The sequence below is a fragment of the Sinohyriopsis cumingii genome, unplaced genomic scaffold, assembly GCF_028554795.1.
Source record: "Sinohyriopsis cumingii isolate HCF-2022 unplaced genomic scaffold, ASM2855479v2 utg000127l, whole genome shotgun sequence".
Lineage (NCBI taxonomy): Eukaryota > Metazoa > Mollusca > Bivalvia > Unionida > Unionidae > Sinohyriopsis > Sinohyriopsis cumingii.
The window spans coordinates 168,277-194,253 of NW_028315871.1; the positions used below are offsets into that span (position 1 = coordinate 168,277).

A 25,977-nucleotide genomic window follows, 5' to 3' on the forward strand; every position below is an offset into this window, starting at 1 on the left:
TTTACATCAGATTTTGTCCTGTCCCCTGTGTGGTCTAAATTTAATCATTTATATCAGATTTGTGTCCTGTCCCCTGTGTGGTCTAAATTTAACCATTTACATCAGATTTGTGTCCTGTCCCCTGTGTGGCCTAAATTTAACCATTTACATCAGATTTGTGTCCTGTCCCCTGTGTGGCCTAAATTTAACCATTTATATCAGATTTGTGTCCTGTCCCTTGTGTGGCTTAAATTTAACCATTTACATCAGATTTGTGTCCTGTCCCCTGTGTGGTCTAAATTTAACCATTTACATCAGATTTGTGTCCTGTCCCTTGTGTGGCCTAAATTTAACCATTTACATCAGATTTGTGTCCTGTCCCTTGTGTGGTCTAAATTTAATCATTTACATCAGATTTGTGTCCTGTCCCCTGTGTGGTCTAAATTTAACCATTTACATCAGATTTGTGTCCTGTTCCCTGTGTGGCCTAAATTTAATCATTTACATCAGATTTGTGTCCTGCCCCCTGTGTGGCCTAAATTTAACCATTTATATCAGATTTGTGTCCTGTCCCCTGTGTGGCCTAAATTTAACCATTTACATCAGATTTGTGTCCTGTCCCCTGTGTGGTCTAAATTTAACCATTTACATCAGATTTGTGCCCTGTCCCCTGTGTGGTCTAAATTTAACCATTTACATCAGATTTGTGCCCTGTCCCCTGTGAGGTCTAAATTTAACCATTTACATCAGATTTGTGTCCTGTCCCCTGTGTGGCCTAAATTTAACCATTTACATCAGATTTGTGTCCTGTCCCCTGTGTGGCCTAAATTTAACCATTTACATCAGATTTGTGTCCTGTCCCCTGTGTGGCCTAAATTTAACCATTTACATCAGATTTGTGTCCTGTCCCCTGTGTGGTCTAAATTTAATCATTTATATCAGATTTGTGTCCTGTCCCCTGTGTGGTCTAAATTTAATCATTTATATCAGATTTGTGTCCTGTCCCCTGTGAGGTCTAAATTTAACCATTTACATCAGATTTGTGCCCTGTCCCCTGTGTGGTCTAAATTTAACCATTTACATCAGATTTGTGTCCTGTCCCCTGTGTGGCCTAAATTTAATCATTTACATCAGATTTGTGTCCTGTCCCCTGTGTGGCCTAAATTTAATCATTTACATCAGATTTGTGCCCTGTCCCCTGTGAGGTCTAAATTTAACCATTTACATCAAATTTGTGTCCTGTCCCCTGTGAGGTCTAAATGTAATCATTTACATCAGATTGGTGTCCTATCCCCTGTGTGGTCTAAATTTAACCATTTACATCAGATTTGTGTCCTATCCCCTGTGTGGTCTAAATTTAACAATTTACATCAGATTTGTGTCCCATCCCCTGTGTGGTCTAAATTTAACCATTTACATCAGATTTGTGTCCCATCCCCTGTGTGGCCTAAATTTAATCATTTACATCAGATTTGTGTCCTGTCCCCTGTGAGGTCTAAATTTAACCATTTACATCAGATTTGTGCCCTGTCCCCTGTGTGGTCAAAATTTAACCATTTATATCAGATTTGTGCCCTGTCCCGTGTGTGGCCTAAATTTAACCATTTATATCAGATTTGTGTCCTGTCCCTTGTGTGGCCTAAATTTAACCATTTACATCAGATTTGTGTCCTGTCCCCTGTGAGGTCTAAATTTAACCATTTACATCAGATTTGTGTCCTATCCCCTGTGTGGTCTAAATTTAATCATTTACATCAGATTTGTGTCCTGTCCCTTGTGTGGCCTAAATTTAACCATTTACATCAGATTTGTGTCCTATCCCCTGTGAGGTCTAAATGTAATCATTTACATCAGATTTGTGTCCTATCCCCTGTGTGGTCTAAATTTAACCATTTACATCAGATTTGTGTCCTATCCCCTGTGTGGTCTAAATTTAACCATTTACATCAGATTTGTGTCCCATCCCCTGTGTGGCCTAAATTTAATCATTTACATCAGATTTGTGTCCTGTCTCCTGTGAGGTCTAAATTTAACCATTTACATCAGATTTGTGCCCTGTCCCCTGTGTGGTCTAAATTTAACCATTTATATCAGATTTGTGTCCTATCCCCTGTGTGGTCTAAATTTAATCATTTACATCAAATTTGTGTCCTATCCCCTGTGTGGCCTAAATTTAACCATTTACATCAGATTTGTGTCCTATCCCCTGTGTGGTCTAAATTTAATCATTTACATCAGATTTGTGTCCTGTCCCCTGTGTGGTCTAAATTTAACCATTTACATCAGATTTGTGCCCTGTTCCCTGTGTGGTCTAAATTTAACCATTTATATCAGATTTGTGTCCTATCCCCTGTGTGGTCTAAATTTAACCATTTACATCAGATTTGTGTCCTATCCCCTGTGTGGTCTAAATTTAACCATTTACATCAGATTTGTGTCCTATCCCCTGTGTGGTCTAAATTTAATCATTTACATCAGATTTGTGTCCTATCCCCTGTGTGGCCTAAATTTAACCATTTACATCAGATTTGTGTCCTATCCCCTGTGTGGTCTAAATTTAACCATTTACATCAGATTTGTGTCCTGTCCCCTGTGTGGCCTAAATTTAACCATTTACATCAGATTTGTGTCCCATCCCCTGTGTGGTCTAAATTTAATCATTTATATCAGATTTGTGTCCTGTCCCCTGTGAGGTCTAAATTTAACCATTTACATCAGATTTGTGCCCTGTCCCCTGTGTGGTCTAAATTTAACCATTTACATCAGATTTGTGTCCTGTCCCCTGTGTGGCCTAAATTTAATCATTTACATCAGATTTGTGTCCTGTCCCCTGTGTGGCCTAAATGTAATCATTTACATCAGATTTGTGTCCTGTCCCCTGTGTGGCCTAAATTTAATCATTTACATCAGATTTGTGTCCCATCCCCTGTGTGGTCTAAATTTAACCATGTACATCAGATTTGTGTCCTGTCCCCTGTGTGGTCTAAATTTAACCATTTACATCAGATTTGTGTCCCATCCATGTGTGGCCTAAATTTAATCATTTGTATCAGATTTGTGTCCTGTCCCCTGTGTGGCCTAAATTTAATCATTTACATCATATTTGTGTCCTGTCCCCTGTGTGGCCTAAATTTAATCATTTGTATCAGATTTGTGCCCTGTCCCCTGTGTGGCCTAAATTTAACCATTTATATCAGATTTGTGTCCTGTCCTTTGTGAGGTCTAAATGTAATCATTTACATCAGATTTGTGTCCTGTCCCTTGTGTGGCCTAAATTTAACCATTTACATCAGATTTGTGCCCTGTCCCCTGTGTGGTCTAAATTTAACCATTTATATCAGATTTGTGTCCTGTCCCTTGTGAGGTCTAAATGTAATCATTTACATCAGATTTGTGTCCTGTCCCTTGTGTGGCCTAAATTTAACCATTTACATCAGATTTGTGCCCTGTCCCCTGTGAGGTCTAAATGTAATCATTTATATCAGATTTGTGTCCTGTCCCTTGTGTGGCCTAAATTTAACCATTTACATCAGATTTGTGCCCTGTCCCCTGTGAGGTCTAAATTTAACCATTTACATCAGATTTGTGCCCTGTCCCCTGTGAGGTCTAAATTTAACCATTTACATCAGATTTGTGTCCTGTCCCCTGTGAGGTCTAAATGTAATCACTTAGATCAGATTTGTGTCCTATCCCCTGTGTGGTTTAAATTTAACCATTTACATCAGATTTGTGTCCTGTCCCCTGTGTGGTCTAAATTTAACCATTTACATCAGATTTGTGTCCTGTCCCCTGTGTGGCCTAAATTTAACCATTTACATCAGATTTGTGTCCTATCCCCTGTGTGGTCTAAATTTAACCATTTACATCAGATTTGTGTCCTATCCCCTGTGTGGCCTAAATTTAACCATTTATATCAGATTTGTGTCCTGTCCCTTGTGTGTCCTAAATTTAACCATTTACATCAGATTTGTGTCCTGTCCCCTGTGTGGTCTAAATTTAACCAGTTACATCAGATTTGTGCCCTGTCCCCTGTGTGGCCTAAATTTAACCATTTACATCAGATTTGTGTCCTGTCCCCTGTGTGGCCTAAATTTAACCATTTATATCAGATTTGTGTCCCATCCCCTGTGTGGCCTAAATTTAACCATTTACATCAGATTTGTGTCCTATCCCCTGTGTGGCCTAAATTTAACCATTTACATCAGATTTGTGTCCCATCCCCTGTGTGGTCTAAATTTAACCATTTATATCAGATTTGTGTCCTGCCCCCTGTGTGGCCTAAATTTAACCATTTATATCAGATTTGTGTCCTGTCCCCTGTGTGGCCTAAATTTAACCATTTACATCAGATTTGTGTCCTGTCCCCTGTGTGGTCTAAATTTAACCATTTACATCAGATTTGTGCCCTGTCCCCTGTGTGGTCTAAATTTAACCATTTACATCAGATTTGTGCCCTGTCCCCTGTGAGGTCTAAATTTAACCATTTACATCAGATTTGTGTCCTGTCCCCTGTGTGGCCTAAATTTAACCATTTACATCAGATTTGTGTCCTGTCCCCTGTGTGGCCTAAATTTAACCATTTACATCAGATTTGTGTCCTGTCCCCTGTGTGGCCTAAATTTAACCATTTACATCAGATTTGTGTCCTGTCCCCTGTGTGGTCTAAATTTAATCATTTATATCAGATTTGTGTCCTGTCCCCTGTGTGGTCTAAATTTAATCATTTATATCAGATTTGTGTCCTGTCCCCTGTGAGGTCTAAATTTAACCATTTACATCAGATTTGTGCCCTGTCCCCTGTGTGGTCTAAATTTAACCATTTACATCAGATTTGTGTCCTGTCCCCTGTGTGGCCTAAATTTAATCATTTACATCAGATTTGTGTCCTGTCCCCTGTGTGGCCTAAATTTAATCATTTACATCAGATTTGTGCCCTGTCCCCTGTGAGGTCTAAATTTAACCATTTACATCAAATTTGTGTCCTGTCCCCTGTGAGGTCTAAATGTAATCATTTACATCAGATTGGTGTCCTATCCCCTGTGTGGTCTAAATTTAACCATTTACATCAGATTTGTGTCCTATCCCCTGTGTGGTCTAAATTTAACAATTTACATCAGATTTGTGTCCCATCCCCTGTGTGGTCTAAATTTAACCATTTACATCAGATTTGTGTCCCATCCCCTGTGTGGCCTAAATTTAATCATTTACATCAGATTTGTGTCCTGTCCCCTGTGAGGTCTAAATTTAACCATTTACATCAGATTTGTGCCCTGTCCCCTGTGTGGTCAAAATTTAACCATTTATATCAGATTTGTGCCCTGTCCCGTGTGTGGCCTAAATTTAACCATTTATATCAGATTTGTGTCCTGTCCCTTGTGTGGCCTAAATTTAACCATTTACATCAGATTTGTGTCCTGTCCCCTGTGAGGTCTAAATTTAACCATTTACATCAGATTTGTGTCCTATCCCCTGTGTGGTCTAAATTTAATCATTTACATCAGATTTGTGTCCTGTCCCTTGTGTGGCCTAAATTTAACCATTTACATCAGATTTGTGTCCTATCCCCTGTGAGGTCTAAATGTAATCATTTACATCAGATTTGTGTCCTATCCCCTGTGTGGTCTAAATTTAACCATTTACATCAGATTTGTGTCCTATCCCCTGTGTGGTCTAAATTTAACCATTTACATCAGATTTGTGTCCCATCCCCTGTGTGGCCTAAATTTAATCATTTACATCAGATTTGTGTCCTGTCTCCTGTGAGGTCTAAATTTAACCATTTACATCAGATTTGTGCCCTGTCCCCTGTGTGGTCTAAATTTAACCATTTATATCAGATTTGTGTCCTATCCCCTGTGTGGTCTAAATTTAATCATTTACATCAAATTTGTGTCCTATCCCCTGTGTGGCCTAAATTTAACCATTTACATCAGATTTGTGTCCTATCCCCTGTGTGGTCTAAATTTAATCATTTACATCAGATTTGTGTCCTGTCCCCTGTGTGGTCTAAATTTAACCATTTACATCAGATTTGTGCCCTGTTCCCTGTGTGGTCTAAATTTAACCATTTATATCAGATTTGTGTCCTATCCCCTGTGTGGTCTAAATTTAACCATTTACATCAGATTTGTGTCCTATCCCCTGTGTGGTCTAAATTTAACCATTTACATCAGATTTGTGTCCTATCCCCTGTGTGGTCTAAATTTAATCATTTACATCAGATTTGTGTCCTATCCCCTGTGTGGCCTAAATTTAACCATTTACATCAGATTTGTGTCCTATCCCCTGTGTGGTCTAAATTTAACCATTTACATCAGATTTGTGTCCTGTCCCCTGTGTGGCCTAAATTTAACCATTTACATCAGATTTGTGTCCCATCCCCTGTGTGGTCTAAATTTAATCATTTATATCAGATTTGTGTCCTGTCCCCTGTGAGGTCTAAATTTAACCATTTACATCAGATTTGTGCCCTGTCCCCTGTGTGGTCTAAATTTAACCATTTACATCAGATTTGTGTCCTGTCCCCTGTGTGGCCTAAATTTAATCATTTACATCAGATTTGTGTCCTGTCCCCTGTGTGGCCTAAATGTAATCATTTACATCAGATTTGTGTCCTGTCCCCTGTGTGGCCTAAATTTAATCATTTACATCAGATTTGTGTCCCATCCCCTGTGTGGTCTAAATTTAACCATGTACATCAGATTTGTGTCCTGTCCCCTGTGTGGTCTAAATTTAACCATTTACATCAGATTTGTGTCCCATCCATGTGTGGCCTAAATTTAATCATTTGTATCAGATTTGTGTCCTGTCCCCTGTGTGGCCTAAATTTAATCATTTACATCATATTTGTGTCCTGTCCCCTGTGTGGCCTAAATTTAATCATTTGTATCAGATTTGTGCCCTGTCCCCTGTGTGGCCTAAATTTAACCATTTATATCAGATTTGTGTCCTGTCCTTTGTGAGGTCTAAATGTAATCATTTACATCAGATTTGTGTCCTGTCCCTTGTGTGGCCTAAATTTAACCATTTACATCAGATTTGTGCCCTGTCCCCTGTGTGGTCTAAATTTAACCATTTATATCAGATTTGTGTCCTGTCCCTTGTGAGGTCTAAATGTAATCATTTACATCAGATTTGTGTCCTGTCCCTTGTGTGGCCTAAATTTAACCATTTACATCAGATTTGTGCCCTGTCCCCTGTGAGGTCTAAATGTAATCATTTATATCAGATTTGTGTCCTGTCCCTTGTGTGGCCTAAATTTAACCATTTACATCAGATTTGTGCCCTGTCCCCTGTGAGGTCTAAATTTAACCATTTACATCAGATTTGTGCCCTGTCCCCTGTGAGGTCTAAATTTAACCATTTACATCAGATTTGTGTCCTGTCCCCTGTGAGGTCTAAATGTAATCACTTAGATCAGATTTGTGTCCTATCCCCTGTGTGGTTTAAATTTAACCATTTACATCAGATTTGTGTCCTGTCCCCTGTGTGGTCTAAATTTAACCATTTACATCAGATTTGTGTCCTGTCCCCTGTGTGGCCTAAATTTAACCATTTACATCAGATTTGTGTCCTATCCCCTGTGTGGTCTAAATTTAACCATTTACATCAGATTTGTGTCCTATCCCCTGTGTGGCCTAAATTTAACCATTTATATCAGATTTGTGTCCTGTCCCTTGTGTGTCCTAAATTTAACCATTTACATCAGATTTGTGTCCTGTCCCCTGTGTGGTCTAAATTTAACCAGTTACATCAGATTTGTGCCCTGTCCCCTGTGTGGCCTAAATTTAACCATTTACATCAGATTTGTGTCCTGTCCCCTGTGTGGCCTAAATTTAACCATTTATATCAGATTTGTGTCCCATCCCCTGTGTGGCCTAAATTTAACCATTTACATCAGATTTGTGTCCTATCCCCTGTGTGGCCTAAATTTAACCATTTACATCAGATTTGTGTCCCATCCCCTGTGTGGTCTAAATTTAACCATTTATATCAGATTTGTGTCCTGTCCCTTGTGTGGTCTAAATTTAACCATTTATATCAGATTTGTGTCCTGTCCCTTGTGTGGCCTAAATTTAACCATTTACATCAGATTTGTATCCTATCCCCTGTGTGGCCTAAATTTAACCATTTACTTCAGATTTGTGCCCTGTTCCCTGTGTGGCCTAAATTTAACCATTTATATCAGATTTGTGTCCTGTCCCCTGTGTGGCCTAAATTTAACCATTTACATCAGATTTGTGTCCTGTCCCCTGTGTGGCCTAAATTTAATCATTTACATCAGATTTGTGCCCTGTCCCCTGTGAGGTCTAAATTTAACCATTTACATCAAATTTGTGTCCTGTCCCCTGTGAGGTCTAAATGTAATCATTTACATCAGATTGGTGTCCTATCCCCTGTGTGGTCTAAATTTAACCATTTACATCAGATTTATGTCCTATCCCCTGTGTGGTCTAAATTTAACAATTTACATCAGATTTGTGTCCCATCCCCTGTGTGGTCTAAATTTAACCATTTACATCAGATTTGTGTCCCATCCCCTGTGTGGCCTAAATTTAATCATTTACATCAGATTTGTGTCCTGTCCCCTGTGAGGTCTAAATTTAACCATTTACATCAGATTTGTGCCCTGTCCCCTGTGTGGTCAAAATTTAACCATTTATATCAGATTTGTGCCCTGTCCCGTGTGTGGCCTAAATTTAACCATTTATATCAGATTTGTGTCCTGTCCCTTGTGTGGCCTAAATTTAACCATTTACATCAGATTTGTGTCCTGTCCCCTGTGAGGTCTAAATTTAACCATTTACATCAGATTTGTGTCCTATCCCCTGTGTGGTCTAAATTTAATCATTTACATCAGATTTGTGTCCTGTCCCTTGTGTGGCCTAAATTTAACCATTTACATCAGATTTGTGTCCTATCCCCTGTGAGGTCTAAATGTAATCATTTACATCAGATTTGTGTCCTATCCCCTGTGTGGTCTAAATTTAACCATTTACATCAGATTTGTGTCCTATCCCCTGTGTGGTCTAAATTTAACCATTTACATCAGATTTGTGTCCCATCCCCTGTGTGGCCTAAATTTAATCATTTACATCAGATTTGTGTCCTGTCTCCTGTGAGGTCTAAATTTAACCATTTACATCAGATTTGTGCCCTGTCCCCTGTGTGGTCTAAATTTAACCATTTATATCAGATTTGTGTCCTATCCCCTGTGTGGTCTAAATTTAATCATTTACATCAAATTTGTGTCCTGTCCCCTGTGTGGCCTAAATTTAACCATTTACATCAGATTTGTGTCCTATCCCCTGTGTGGTCTAAATTTAATCATTTACATCAGATTTGTGTCCTGTCCCCTGTGTGGTCTAAATTTAACCATTTACATCAGATTTGTGCCCTGTTCCCTGTGTGGTCTAAATTTAACCATTTAGATCAGATTTGTGTCCTATCCCCTGTGTGGTCTAAATTTAACCATTTACATCAGATTTGTGTCCTATCCCCTGTGTGGTCTAAATTTAACCATTTACATCAGATTTGTGTCCTATCCCCTGTGTGGTCTAAATTTAATCATTTACATCAGATTTGTGTCCTATCCCCTGTGTGGCCTAAATTTAACCATTTACATCAGATTTGTGTCCTATCCCCTGTGTGGTCTAAATTTAACCATTTACATCAGATTTGTGTCCCATCCCCTGTGTGGTCTAAATTTAACCATTTACATCAGATTTGTGTCCTGTCCCCTGTGTGGCCTAAATTTAACCATTTACATCAGATTTGTGTGCTGTCCCCTGTGTGGTCTAAATTTAATCATTTATATCAGATTTGTGTCCTGTCCCCTGTGAGGTCTAAATTTAACCATTTACATCAGATTTGTGCCCTGTCCCCTGTGTGGTCTAAATTTAACCATTTACATCAGATTTGTGTCCTGTCCCCTGTGTGGCCTAAATTTAATCATTTACATCAGATTTGTGTCCTGTCCCCTGTGTGGCCTAAATGTAATCATTTACATCAGATTTGTGTCCTGTCCCCTGTGTGGCCTAAATTTAATCATTTACATCAGATTTGTGTCCTGTCCCTTGTGTGGCCTAAATTTAACCATTTACATCAGATTTGTGTCCTATCCCCTGTGAGGTCTAAATGTAATCATTTACATCAGATTTGTGTCCTATCCCCTGTGAGGTCTAAATGTAATCATTTACATCAGATTTGTGTCCTATCCCCTGTGTGGTCTAAATTTAACCATTTACATCAGATTTGTGTCCTATCCCCTGTGTGGTCTAAATTTAACCATTTACATCAGATTTGTGTCCCATCCCCTGTGTGGCCTAAATTTAATCATTTACATCAGATTTGTGTCCTGTCTCCTGTGAGGTCTAAATTTAACCATTTACATCAGATTTGTGCCCTGTCCCCTGTGTGGTCTAAATTTAACCATTTATATCAGATTTGTGTCCTATCCCCTGTGTGGTCTAAATTTAATCATTTACATCAAATTTGTGTCCTGTCCCCTGTGTGGCCTAAATTTAACCATTTACATCAGATTTGTGTCCTATCCCCTGTGTGGTCTAAATTTAATCATTTACATCAGATTTGTGTCCTGTCCCCTGTGTGGTCTAAATTTAACCATTTACATCAGATTTGTGCCCTGTTCCCTGTGTGGTCTAAATTTAACCATTTAGATCAGATTTGTGTCCTATCCCCTGTGTGGTCTAAATTTAACCATTTACATCAGATTTGTGTCCTATCCCCTGTGTGGTCTAAATTTAACCATTTACATCAGATTTGTGTCCTATCCCCTGTGTGGTCTAAATTTAATCATTTAGATCAGATTTGTGTCCTATCCCCTGTGTGGTCTAAATTTAACCATTTACATCAGATTTGTGTCCTGTCCCCTGTGTGGCCTAAATTTAACCATTTACATCAGATTTGTGTCCCATCCCCTGTGTGGTCTAAATTGAATCATTTATATCAGATTTGTGTCCTGTCCCCTGTGAGGTCTAAATTTAACCATTTACATCAGATTTGTGCCCTGTCCCCTGTGTGGTCTAAATTTAACCATTTACATCAGATTTGTGTCCTGTCCCCTGTGTGGCCTAAATTTAATCATTTACATCAGATTTGTGTCCTGTCCCCTGTGTGGCCTAAATGTAATCATTTACATCAGATTTGTGTCCTGTCCCCTGTGTGGCCTAAATTTAATCATTTACATCAGATTTGTGTCCTGTCCCCTGTGTGGCCTAAATGTAATCATTTACATCAGATTTGTGTCCTGTCCCCTGTGTGGCCTAAATTTAATCATTTACATCAGATTTGTGTCCCATCCCCTGTGTGGTCTAAATTTAACCATTTACATCAGATTTGTGTCCTGTCCCCTGTGTGGTCTAAATTTAACCATTTACATCAGATTTGTGTCCCATCCATGTGTGGCCTAAATTTAATCATTTGTATCAGATTTGTGTCCTGTCCCCTGTGTGGCCTAAATTTAATCATTTACATCATATTTGTGTCCTGTCCCCTGTGTGGCCTAAATTTAATCATTTGTATCAGATTTGTGCCCTGTCCCCTGTGTGGCCTAAATTTAACCATTTATATCAGATTTGTGTCCTGTCCTTTGTGAGGTCTAAATGTAATCATTTACATCAGATTTGTGTCCTGTCCCTTGTGTGGCCTAAATTTAACCATTTACATCAGATTTGTGCCCTGTCCCCTGTGTGGTCTAAATTTAACCATTTATATCAGATTTGTGTCCTGTCCCTTGTGAGGTCTAAATGTAATCATTTACATCAGATTTGTGTCCTGTCCCTTGTGTGGCCTAAATTTAACCATTTACATCAGATTTGTGCCCTGTCCCCTGTGAGGTCTAAATGTAATCATTTACATCAGATTTGTGTCCTGTCCCTTGTGTGGCCTAAATTTAACCATTTACATCAGATTTGTGCCCTGTCCCCTGTGAGGTCTAAATTTAACCATTTACATCAGATTTGTGCCCTGTCCCCTGTGAGGTCTAAATTTAACCATTTACATCAGATTTGTGTCCTGTCCCCTGTGAGGTCTAAATGTAATCATTTAGATCAGATTTGTGTCCTATCCCCTGTGTGGTTTAAATTTAACCATTTACATCAGATTTGTGTCCTGTCCCCTGTGTGGTCTAAATTTAACCATTTACATCAGATTTGTGTCCTGTCCCCTGTGTGGTCTAAATTTAACCATTTACATCAGATTTGTGCCCTGTTCCCTGTGTGGTCTAAATTTAACCATTTATATCAGATTTGTGTCCTATCCCCTGTGTGGTCTAAATTTAACCATTTACATCAGATTTGTGTCCTATCCCCTGTGTGGTCTAAATTTAACCATTTACATCAGATTTGTGTCCTATCCCCTGTGTGGTCTAAATTTAATCATTTACATCAGATTTGTGTCCTATCCCCTGTGTGGCCTAAATTTAACCATTTACATCAGATTTGTGTCCTATCCCCTGTGTGGTCTAAATTTAACCATTTACATCAGATTTGTGTCCTGTCCCCTGTGTGGCCTAAATTTAACCATTTACATCAGATTTGTGTCCCATCCCCTGTGTGGTCTAAATTTAATCATTTATATCAGATTTGTGTCCTGTCCCCTGTGAGGTCTAAATTTAACCATTTACATCAGATTTGTGCCCTGTCCCCTGTGTGGTCTAAATTTAACCATTTACATCAGATTTGTGTCCTGTCCCCTGTGTGGCCTAAATTTAATCATTTACATCAGATTTGTGTCCTGTCCCCTGTGTGGCCTAAATGTAATCATTTACATCAGATTTGTGTCCTGTCCCCTGTGTGGCCTAAATTTAATCATTTACATCAGATTTGTGTCCCATCCCCTGTGTGGTCTAAATTTAACCATGTACATCAGATTTGTGTCCTGTCCCCTGTGTGGTCTAAATTTAACCATTTACATCAGATTTGTGTCCCATCCATGTGTGGCCTAAATTTAATCATTTGTATCAGATTTGTGTCCTGTCCCCTGTGTGGCCTAAATTTAATCATTTACATCATATTTGTGTCCTGTCCCCTGTGTGGCCTAAATTTAATCATTTGTATCAGATTTGTGCCCTGTCCCCTGTGTGGCCTAAATTTAACCATTTATATCAGATTTGTGTCCTGTCCTTTGTGAGGTCTAAATGTAATCATTTACATCAGATTTGTGTCCTGTCCCTTGTGTGGCCTAAATTTAACCATTTACATCAGATTTGTGCCCTGTCCCCTGTGTGGTCTAAATTTAACCATTTATATCAGATTTGTGTCCTGTCCCTTGTGAGGTCTAAATGTAATCATTTACATCAGATTTGTGTCCTGTCCCTTGTGTGGCCTAAATTTAACCATTTACATCAGATTTGTGCCCTGTCCCCTGTGAGGTCTAAATGTAATCATTTATATCAGATTTGTGTCCTGTCCCTTGTGTGGCCTAAATTTAACCATTTACATCAGATTTGTGCCCTGTCCCCTGTGAGGTCTAAATTTAACCATTTACATCAGATTTGTGCCCTGTCCCCTGTGAGGTCTAAATTTAACCATTTACATCAGATTTGTGTCCTGTCCCCTGTGAGGTCTAAATGTAATCACTTAGATCAGATTTGTGTCCTATCCCCTGTGTGGTTTAAATTTAACCATTTACATCAGATTTGTGTCCTGTCCCCTGTGTGGTCTAAATTTAACCATTTACATCAGATTTGTGTCCTGTCCCCTGTGTGGCCTAAATTTAACCATTTACATCAGATTTGTGTCCTATCCCCTGTGTGGTCTAAATTTAACCATTTACATCAGATTTGTGTCCTATCCCCTGTGTGGCCTAAATTTAACCATTTATATCAGATTTGTGTCCTGTCCCTTGTGTGGTCTAAATTTAACCATTTACATCAGATTTGTGTCCCATCCATGTGTGGCCTAAATTTAATCATTTGTATCAGATTTGTGTCCTGTCCCCTGTGTGGCCTAAATTTAATCATTTACATCATATTTGTGTCCTGTCCCCTGTGTGGCCTAAATTTAATCATTTGTATCAGATTTGTGCCCTGTCCCCTGTGTGGCCTAAATTTAACCATTTACATCAGATTTGTGTCCTATCCCCTGTGAGGTCTAAATGTAATCATTTACATCAGATTTGTGTCCTATCCCCTGTGAGGTCTAAATGTAATCATTTACATCAGATTTGTGTCCTATCCCCTGTGTGGTCTAAATTTAACCATTTACATCAGATTTGTGTCCTATCCCCTGTGTGGTCTAAATTTAACCATTTACATCAGATTTGTGTCCCATCCCCTGTGTGGCCTAAATTTAATCATTTACATCAGATTTGTGTCCTGTCTCCTGTGAGGTCTAAATTTAACCATTTACATCAGATTTGTGCCCTGTCCCCTGTGTGGTCTAAATTTAACCATTTATATCAGATTTGTGTCCTATCCCCTGTGTGGTCTAAATTTAATCATTTACATCAAATTTGTGTCCTGTCCCCTGTGTGGCCTAAATTTAACCATTTACATCAGATTTGTGTCCTATCCCCTGTGTGGTCTAAATTTAATCATTTACATCAGATTTGTGTCCTGTCCCCTGTGTGGTCTAAATTTAACCATTTACATCAGATTTGTGCCCTGTTCCCTGTGTGGTCTAAATTTAACCATTTAGATCAGATTTGTGTCCTATCCCCTGTGTGGTCTAAATTTAACCATTTACATCAGATTTGTGTCCTATCCCCTGTGTGGTCTAAATTTAACCATTTACATCAGATTTGTGTCCTATCCCCTGTGTGGTCTAAATTTAATCATTTAGATCAGATTTGTGTCCTATCCCCTGTGTGGTCTAAATTTAACCATTTACATCAGATTTGTGTCCTATCCCCTGTGTGGTCTAAATTTAACCATTTACATCAGATTTGTGTCCCATCCCCTGTGTGGTCTAAATTTAACCATTTACATCAGATTTGTGTCCTGTCCCCTGTGTGGCCTAAATTTAACCATTTACATCAGATTTGTGTCCCATCCCCTGTGTGGTCTAAATTGAATCATTTATATCAGATTTGTGTCCTGTCCCCTGTGAGGTCTAAATTTAACCATTTACATCAGATTTGTGCCCTGTCCCCTGTGTGGTCTAAATTTAACCATTTACATCAGATTTGTGTCCTGTCCCCTGTGTGGCCTAAATTTAATCATTTACATCAGATTTGTGTCCTGTCCCCTGTGTGGCCTAAATGTAATCATTTACATCAGATTTGTGTCCTGTCCCCTGTGTGGCCTAAATTTAATCATTTACATCAGATTTGTGTCCTGTCCCCTGTGTGGCCTAAATGTAATCATTTACATCAGATTTGTGTCCTGTCCCCTGTGTGGCCTAAATTTAATCATTTACATCAGATTTGTGTCCCATCCCCTGTGTGGTCTAAATTTAACCATTTACATCAGATTTGTGTCCTGTCCCCTGTGTGGTCTAAATTTAACCATTTACATCAGATTTGTGTCCCATCCATGTGTGGCCTAAATTTAATCATTTGTATCAGATTTGTGTCCTGTCCCCTGTGTGGCCTAAATTTAATCATTTACATCATATTTGTGTCCTGTCCCCTGTGTGGCCTAAATTTAATCATTTGTATCAGATTTGTGCCCTGTCCCCTGTGTGGCCTAAATTTAACCATTTATATCAGATTTGTGTCCTGTCCTTTGTGAGGTCTAAATGTAATCATTTACATCAGATTTGTGTCCTGTCCCTTGTGTGGCCTAAATTTAACCATTTACATCAGATTTGTGCCCTGTCCCCTGTGTGGTCTAAATTTAACCATTTATATCAGATTTGTGTCCTGTCCCTTGTGAGGTCTAAATGTAATCATTTACATCAGATTTGTGTCCTGTCCCTTGTGTGGCCTAAATTTAACCATTTACATCAGATTTGTGCCCTGTCCCCTGTGAGGTCTAAATGTAATCATTTACATCAGATTTGTGTCCTGTCCCTTGTGTGGCCTAAATTTAACCATTTACATCAGATTTGTGCCCTGTCCCCTGTGAGGTCTAAATTTAACCATTTACATCAGATTTGTGCCCTGTCCCCTGTGAGGTCTAAATTTAACCATTTACATCAGATTTGTGTCCTGTCCCCTGTGAGGTCTAAATGTAATCATTTAGATCAGATTTGTGTCCTATCCCCTGTGTGGTTTAAATTTAACCATTTACATCAGATTTGTGTCCTGTCCCCTGTGTGGTCTAAATTTAACCATTTACATCAGATTTGTGTCCTGTCCCCTGTGTGGTCTAAATTTAACCATTTACATCAGATTTGTGCCCTGTTCCCTGTGTGGTCTAAATTTAACCATTTATATCAGATTTGTGTCCTATCCCCTGTGTGGTCTAAATTTAACCATTTACATCAGATTTGTGTCCTATCCCCTGTGTGGTCTAAATTTAACCATTTACATCAGATTTGTGTCCTATCCCCTGTGTGGTCTAAATTTAATCATTTACATCAGATTTGTGTCCTATCCCCTGTGTGGCCTAAATTTAACCATTTACATCAGATTTGTGTCCTATCCCCTGTGTGGTCTAAATTTAACCATTTACATCAGATTTGTGTCCTGTCCCCTGTGTGGCCTAAATTTAACCATTTACATCAGATTTGTGTCCCATCCCCTGTGTGGTCTAAATTTAATCATTTATATCAGATTTGTGTCCTGTCCCCTGTGAGGTCTAAATTTAACCATTTACATCAGATTTGTGCCCTGTCCCCTGTGTGGTCTAAATTTAACCATTTACATCAGATTTGTGTCCTGTCCCCTGTGTGGCCTAAATTTAATCATTTACATCAGATTTGTGTCCTGTCCCCTGTGTGGCCTAAATGTAATCATTTACATCAGATTTGTGTCCTGTCCCCTGTGTGGCCTAAATTTAATCATTTACATCAGATTTGTGTCCCATCCCCTGTGTGGTCTAAATTTAACCATGTACATCAGATTTGTGTCCTGTCCCCTGTGTGGTCTAAATTTAACCATTTACATCAGATTTGTGTCCCATCCATGTGTGGCCTAAATTTAATCATTTGTATCAGATTTGTGTCCTGTCCCCTGTGTGGCCTAAATTTAATCATTTACATCATATTTGTGTCCTGTCCCCTGTGTGGCCTAAATTTAATCATTTGTATCAGATTTGTGCCCTGTCCCCTGTGTGGCCTAAATTTAACCATTTATATCAGATTTGTGTCCTGTCCTTTGTGAGGTCTAAATGTAATCATTTACATCAGATTTGTGTCCTGTCCCTTGTGTGGCCTAAATTTAACCATTTACATCAGATTTGTGCCCTGTCCCCTGTGTGGTCTAAATTTAACCATTTATATCAGATTTGTGTCCTGTCCCTTGTGAGGTCTAAATGTAATCATTTACATCAGATTTGTGTCCTGTCCCTTGTGTGGCCTAAATTTAACCATTTACATCAGATTTGTGCCCTGTCCCCTGTGAGGTCTAAATGTAATCATTTATATCAGATTTGTGTCCTGTCCCTTGTGTGGCCTAAATTTAACCATTTACATCAGATTTGTGCCCTGTCCCCTGTGAGGTCTAAATTTAACCATTTACATCAGATTTGTGCCCTGTCCCCTGTGAGGTCTAAATTTAACCATTTACATCAGATTTGTGTCCTGTCCCCTGTGAGGTCTAAATGTAATCACTTAGATCAGATTTGTGTCCTATCCCCTGTGTGGTTTAAATTTAACCATTTACATCAGATTTGTGTCCTGTCCCCTGTGTGGTCTAAATTTAACCATTTACATCAGATTTGTGTCCTGTCCCCTGTGTGGCCTAAATTTAACCATTTACATCAGATTTGTGTCCTATCCCCTGTGTGGTCTAAATTTAACCATTTACATCAGATTTGTGTCCTATCCCCTGTGTGGCCTAAATTTAACCATTTATATCAGATTTGTGTCCTGTCCCTTGTGTGTCCTAAATTTAACCATTTACATCAGATTTGTGTCCTGTCCCCTGTGTGGTCTAAATTTAACCAGTTACATCAGATTTGTGCCCTGTCCCCTGTGTGGCCTAAATTTAACCATTTACATCAGATTTGTGTCCTGTCCCCTGTGTGGCCTAAATTTAACCATTTATATCAGATTTGTGTCCCATCCCCTGTGTGGCCTAAATTTAACCATTTACATCAGATTTGTGTCCTATCCCCTGTGTGGCCTAAATTTAACCATTTACATCAGATTTGTGTCCCATCCCCTGTGTGGTCTAAATTTAACCATTTATATCAGATTTGTGTCCTGTCCCTTGTGTGGTCTAAATTTAACCATTTATATCAGATTTGTGTCCTGTCCCTTGTGTGGCCTAAATTTAACCATTTACATCAGATTTGTATCCTATCCCCTGTGTGGCCTAAATTTAACCATTTACTTCAGATTTGTGCCCTGTTCCCTGTGTGGCCTAAATTTAACCATTTATATCAGATTTGTGTCCTGTCCCCTGTGTGGCCTAAATTTAACCATTTACATCAGATTTGTGTCCTGTCCCCTGTGTGGCCTAAATTTAATCATTTACATCAGATTTGTGCCCTGTCCCCTGTGAGGTCTAAATTTAACCATTTACATCAAATTTGTGTCCTGTCCCCTGTGAGGTCTAAATGTAATCATTTACATCAGATTGGTGTCCTATCCCCTGTGTGGTCTAAATTTAACCATTTACATCAGATTTATGTCCTATCCCCTGTGTGGTCTAAATTTAACAATTTACATCAGATTTGTGTCCCATCCCCTGTGTGGTCTAAATTTAACCATTTACATCAGATTTGTGTCCCATCCCCTGTGTGGCCTAAATTTAATCATTTACATCAGATTTGTGTCCTGTCCCCTGTGAGGTCTAAATTTAACCATTTACATCAGATTTGTGCCCTGTCCCCTGTGTGGTCAAAATTTAACCATTTATATCAGATTTGTGCCCTGTCCCGTGTGTGGCCTAAATTTAACCATTTATATCAGATTTGTGTCCTGTCCCTTGTGTGGCCTAAATTTAACCATTTACATCAGATTTGTGTCCTGTCCCCTGTGAGGTCTAAATTTAACCATTTACATCAGATTTGTGTCCTATCCCCTGTGTGGTCTAAATTTAATCATTTACATCAGATTTGTGTCCTGTCCCTTGTGTGGCCTAAATTTAACCATTTACATCAGATTTGTGTCCTATCCCCTGTGAGGTCTAAATGTAATCATTTACATCAGATTTGTGTCCTATCCCCTGTGTGGTCTAAATTTAACCATTTACATCAGATTTGTGTCCTATCCCCTGTGTGGTCTAAATTTAACCATTTACATCAGATTTGTGTCCCATCCCCTGTGTGGCCTAAATTTAATCATTTACATCAGATTTGTGTCCTGTCTCCTGTGAGGTCTAAATTTAACCATTTACATCAGATTTGTGCCCTGTCCCCTGTGTGGTCTAAATTTAACCATTTATATCAGATTTGTGTCCTATCCCCTGTGTGGTCTAAATTTAATCATTTACATCAAATTTGTGTCCTGTCCCCTGTGTGGCCTAAATTTAACCATTTACATCAGATTTGTGTCCTATCCCCTGTGTGGTCTAAATTTAATCATTTACATCAGATTTGTGTCCTGTCCCCTGTGTGGTCTAAATTTAACCATTTACATCAGATTTGTGCCCTGTTCCCTGTGTGGTCTAAATTTAACCATTTAGATCAGATTTGTGTCCTATCCCCTGTGTGGTCTAAATTTAACCATTTACATCAGATTTGTGTCCTATCCCCTGTGTGGTCTAAATTTAACCATTTACATCAGATTTGTGTCCTATCCCCTGTGTGGTCTAAATTTAATCATTTACATCAGATTTGTGTCCTATCCCCTGTGTGGCCTAAATTTAACCATTTACATCAGATTTGTGTCCTATCCCCTGTGTGGTCTAAATTTAACCATTTACATCAGATTTGTGTCCCATCCCCTGTGTGGTCTAAATTTAACCATTTACATCAGATTTGTGTCCTGTCCCCTGTGTGGCCTAAATTTAACCATTTACATCAGATTTGTGTCCTGTCCCCTGTGTGGTCTAAATTTAATCATTTATATCAGATTTGTGTCCTGTCCCCTGTGAGGTCTAAATTTAACCATTTACATCAGATTTGTGCCCTGTCCCCTGTGTGGTCTAAATTTAACCATTTACATCAGATTTGTGTCCTGTCCCCTGTGTGGCCTAAATTTAATCATTTACATCAGATTTGTGTCCTGTCCCCTGTGTGGCCTAAATGTAATCATTTACATCAGATTTGTGTCCTGTCCCCTGTGTGGCCTAAATTTAATCATTTACATCAGATTTGTGTCCTGTCCCTTGTGTGGCCTAAATTTAACCATTTACATCAGATTTGTGTCCTATCCCCTGTGAGGTCTAAATGTAATCATTTACATCAGATTTGTGTCCTATCCCCTGTGAGGTCTAAATGTAATCATTTACATCAGATTTGTGTCCTATCCCCTGTGTGGTCTAAATTTAACCATTTACATCAGATTTGTGTCCTATCCCCTGTGTGGTCTAAATTTAACCATTTACATCAGATTTGTGTCCCATCCCCTGTGTGGCCTAAATTTAATCATTTACATCAGATTTGTGTCCTGTCTCCTGTGAGGTCTAAATTTAACCATTTACATCAGATTTGTGCCCTGTCCCCTGTGTGGTCTAAATTTAACCATTTATATCAGATTTGTGTCCTATCCCCTGTGTGGTCTAAATTTAATCATTTACATCAAATTTGTGTCCTGTCCCCTGTGTGGCCTAAATTTAACCATTTACATCAGATTTGTGTCCTATCCCCTGTGTGGTCTAAATTTAATCATTTACATCAGATTTGTGTCCTGTCCCCTGTGTGGTCTAAATTTAACCATTTACATCAGATTTGTGCCCTGTTCCCTGTGTGGTCTAAATTTAACCATTTAGATCAGATTTGTGTCCTATCCCCTGTGTGGTCTAAATTTAACCATTTACATCAGATTTGTGTCCTATCCCCTGTGTGGTCTAAATTTAACCATTTACATCAGATTTGTGTCCTATCCCCTGTGTGGTCTAAATTTAATCATTTAGATCAGATTTGTGTCCTATCCCCTGTGTGGTCTAAATTTAACCATTTACATCAGATTTGTGTCCTATCCCCTGTGTGGTCTAAATTTAACCATTTACATCAGATTTGTGTCCCATCCCCTGTGTGGTCTAAATTTAACCATTTACATCAGATTTGTGTCCTGTCCCCTGTGTGGCCTAAATTTAACCATTTACATCAGATTTGTGTCCCATCCCCTGTGTGGTCTAAATTGAATCATTTATATCAGATTTGTGTCCTGTCCCCTGTGAGGTCTAAATTTAACCATTTACATCAGATTTGTGCCCTGTCCCCTGTGTGGTCTAAATTTAACCATTTACATCAGATTTGTGTCCTGTCCCCTGTGTGGCCTAAATTTAATCATTTACATCAGATTTGTGTCCTGTCCCCTGTGTGGCCTAAATGTAATCATTTACATCAGATTTGTGTCCTGTCCCCTGTGTGGCCTAAATTTAATCATTTACATCAGATTTGTGTCCTGTCCCCTGTGTGGCCTAAATGTAATCATTTACATCAGATTTGTGTCCTGTCCCCTGTGTGGCCTAAATTTAATCATTTACATCAGATTTGTGTCCCATCCCCTGTGTGGTCTAAATTTAACCATTTACATCAGATTTGTGTCCTGTCCCCTGTGTGGTCTAAATTTAACCATTTACATCAGATTTGTGTCCCATCCATGTGTGGCCTAAATTTAATCATTTGTATCAGATTTGTGTCCTGTCCCCTGTGTGGCCTAAATTTAATCATTTACATCATATTTGTGTCCTGTCCCCTGTGTGGCCTAAATTTAATCATTTGTATCAGATTTGTGCCCTGTCCCCTGTGTGGCCTAAATTTAACCATTTATATCAGATTTGTGTCCTGTCCTTTGTGAGGTCTAAATGTAATCATTTACATCAGATTTGTGTCCTGTCCCTTGTGTGGCCTAAATTTAACCATTTACATCAGATTTGTGCCCTGTCCCCTGTGTGGTCTAAATTTAACCATTTATATCAGATTTGTGTCCTGTCCCTTGTGAGGTCTAAATGTAATCATTTACATCAGATTTGTGTCCTGTCCCTTGTGTGGCCTAAATTTAACCATTTACATCAGATTTGTGCCCTGTCCCCTGTGAGGTCTAAATGTAATCATTTACATCAGATTTGTGTCCTGTCCCTTGTGTGGCCTAAATTTAACCATTTACATCAGATTTGTGCCCTGTCCCCTGTGAGGTCTAAATTTAACCATTTACATCAGATTTGTGCCCTGTCCCCTGTGAGGTCTAAATTTAACCATTTACATCAGATTTGTGTCCTGTCCCCTGTGAGGTCTAAATGTAATCATTTAGATCAGATTTGTGTCCTATCCCCTGTGTGGTTTAAATTTAACCATTTACATCAGATTTGTGTCCTGTCCCCTGTGTGGTCTAAATTTAACCATTTACATCAGATTTGTGTCCTGTCCCCTGTGTGGCCTAAATTTAACCATTTACATCAGATTTGTGTCCTATCCCCTGTGTGGTCTAAATTTAACCATTTACATCAGATTTGTGTCCTATCCCCTGTGTGGCCTAAATTTAACCATTTATATCAGATTTGTGTCCTGTCCCTTGTGTGTCCTAAATTTAACCATTTACATCAGATTTGTGTCCTGTCCCCTGTGTGGTCTAAATTTAACCAGTTACATCAGATTTGTGCCCTGTCCCCTGTGTGGCCTAAATTTAACCATTTACATCAGATTTGTGTCCTGTCCCCTGTGTGGCCTAAATTTAACCATTTATATCAGATTTGTGTCCCATCCCCTGTGTGGCCTAAATTTAACCATTTACATCAGATTTGTGTCCTATCCCCTGTGTGGCCTAAATTTAACCATTTACATCAGATTTGTGTCCCATCCCCTGTGTGGTCTAAATTTAACCATTTATATCAGATTTGTGTCCTGTCCCTTGTGTGGTCTAAATTTAACCATTTATATCAGATTTGTGTCCTGTCCCTTGTGTGGCCTAAATTTAACCATTTACATCAGATTTGTATCCTATCCCCTGTGTGGCCTAAATTTAACCATTTACTTCAGATTTGTGCCCTGTTCCCTGTGTGGCCTAAATTTAACCATTTATATCAGATTTGTGTCCTGTCCCCTGTGTGGCCTAAATTTAACCATTTACATCAGATTTGTGTCCTGTCCCCTGTGTGGTCTAAATTTAACCATTTACATCAGATTTGTGCCCTGTCCCCTGTGTGGTCTAAATTTAACCATTTATATCAGATTTGTGTCCTGTCCCTTGTGTGGCCTAAATTTAATCATTTACATCAGATTTGTGCCCTGTCCCCTGTGTGGTCTAAATTTAACCATTTATATCAGATTTGTGTCCTGTCCCCTGTGAGGTCTAAATTTAATCATTGACATCAAATTTGTGTTCTGTCCCCTGTGTGGTCTAAATTTAATCATTTACATCAGATTTGTGTCGCATCCCCTGTGTGGTCTAAATTTAATCATTTGTATCAGATTTGTGTCCTGTCCCCTGTGTGGTCTAAATTTAATCATTTACATCAGATTTGTGTCCTATCCCCTGTGTGGCCTAAATTTAACCATTTACATCAGATAGTATCTTTATTTATTTGAATATGTTTTTTCACTGCAACATGTAAATATTTGTTGTGTACATGGGTCAGTCCTTGATTGTGTGCTTTATGCATGTGATATAGAGAACCCCAATGTGATTTTGAGTATCCTCTTAGGATCACTACACAAGGAAACTTTATGAATTTTATCCCTTAACTTTTAAAACATTTTTTGGATACTATTCAAGCTTTTCTTTGCATTTCTATTTATTTTGAAATCCAGTGACTATTCAAGCTAATACAACTAAACATGTAGGTATCTTTATTCTTCCATTCCATTCTCTTGGCAAAGGCTCAACTTTTCCATTTAATTATACCACTAAAAAGTAGCAAAATGTATATGCTCCCTAGAATTGGCTGCCCATGACAAATTAACAAGAATACTAAACCATCATTAATCATTATAATTATTTACTAATAGCTAATCAAAAGCATTATATTTGGGTCTATGAATAACTCTTTGCATTAGGTATTTGGTCTATGAATAACTCTTTCTATTAGGTATTTTGTTGCACTTTGCATTACATGTCACAAAGTGCTAATATCTGGCCCATGAAGTCTCAATAACATGCAATACAAATGTGAAACAGAAACCTTGTGGAAGAGTGGAATTAAGACTTTGGTGATGTGTAGTCATTAGGTGAGTTTTAAAAATTATTTAGTAAAAGTAATGTGTTGAAGAACCTTTAAACTGTCAATAGCTGCTGTCCTTGGATATATGATAAATAAACATGCATGTGTTTGATTTGTTTTGAGTGATACACCTTGCATGTAACAAAACTGATTTTCTTGAGGTAGTTGTGTTGATTTGGATAGCTTTGTGATATTTTTATTTAGTTCCTTATTTTTTGATTATGTAATTCAGGCTGTTCAACATGTCAAACTGCAAGGAATTAAGCATTCCCTAGAAAAGAAGATACTTCCTTGGAAGCTCACTTCATGCTTCACAATATTTATTGCATGAAAGAAGGTTTTTTTTAAAAGGCAATTCTGTTACCAGTAGGACATAATTTAGCTGTGGCATAGAGTATGTCTTTAAAAGAGCAAATTGTGCTTGCTAAGCATGGGTTCAGTCCTCATTATAATAAATGTAGGTCAGTGAGAAACCTCTTTTTGTCTAGAAGAGACACAAGATCAGTTGATGCACATTTTCAGTTAGGACAGACATGATAGAAATCTTGTAATCTCTCATGTGGGAATTATATTAAGCAATATATTTTTTTGCTTTATAATTTTAATTTACACTTTAGTGCATTTGTTTACAAAAGAAAACCTTATGACAGACACCGCCACACACACACACACACACACACACATGCAAACTTTCCCTCACTAGATCTCCTTAAGCATAATGGTGGGCAATTGTTATGTGTCCTTGACTGCTGAACAGTTGTCAAAAATGAGTTGATTCTAAAGCCATATGTAAAGGCATATGCCCCTTTTTGTTTGCGGTTGATTGGGATTAAACATGTGAATTATCACAGAAGCATTGATTTGAAATTGTTTATGTGGATGTAGAGAAATGGTTCTAAATAATGCAATGGATTTTTTAAACGGATGTTTAAATAGCCGATTAGAATCATTTGCAAAGACAGCATTTGGCTTAAGATTCTGCTGTTTGAAGTTATGTAAGAGTGAATTGTGACATTTTAAGTTCTGATTACTTAAATACTAGTGAATGATTTTCTGTCAATGCAGCAATTTTTATATATTATTAGTGATGCAGATGTGAAGATGCAGTGACATCTAGAATGGTCTGTCTGTGACAATATAATCTGCACCAATTAATATGGCTGTTGAGGTCTGAGCACCTTATGGTTTTGCTGGAGATGAATTGTCCAGTAGAAAGCACAATGTTTTGTATACATTATTAAATGTTTAATTTGCTTAGTAGGAGATCCCCTGTGAATATATAAGGCATAAATACTTACATGTGTACTTAAGATATTCAAGTTTTAAGAACCAATTTTTGAGCTTTTGATTTTGGTTCAATTAGAGAAAATGATATCTGAGCAGAAATGACATTTTCAAATTGTATCCACAACATTGTACCAAAAGTAATTTATATAGTTTATTGCATAAATTATAATGTAAAGGTAAAATAAAAAGTACTTATAGTAGCATTATCTCTAAAGAAAGACAATCAGCCAATACTCTACTGCATTTGTATTTGAGGAATAAAATATTAGTAAAATTAACACCAGTCTAACCTTTCATCATGTTCCCTCTTTATGCCATTGTCTGTAATTGAAATGAATAAAACATTTAGGTATAATCGAACTAAATTGAATT

General features: G+C 38.3%; 1 protein-coding gene across 1 annotated transcript in view; it reads right to left on the reverse strand.

The window, feature by feature from the left end:
* LOC149774829 (nephrin-like) overlaps positions 1-25,977 on the reverse strand; it is a 107,065-nt gene that overhangs the window by 14,982 nt on the left and 66,106 nt on the right. Inside the window, exon 8 of the mRNA XM_089944707.1 lies at positions 25,896-25,926. Coding sequence (XP_089800833.1) covers positions 25,896-25,926 — 31 coding nt within the window. The remainder of the gene's footprint in view (positions 1-25,895; positions 25,927-25,977) is intronic.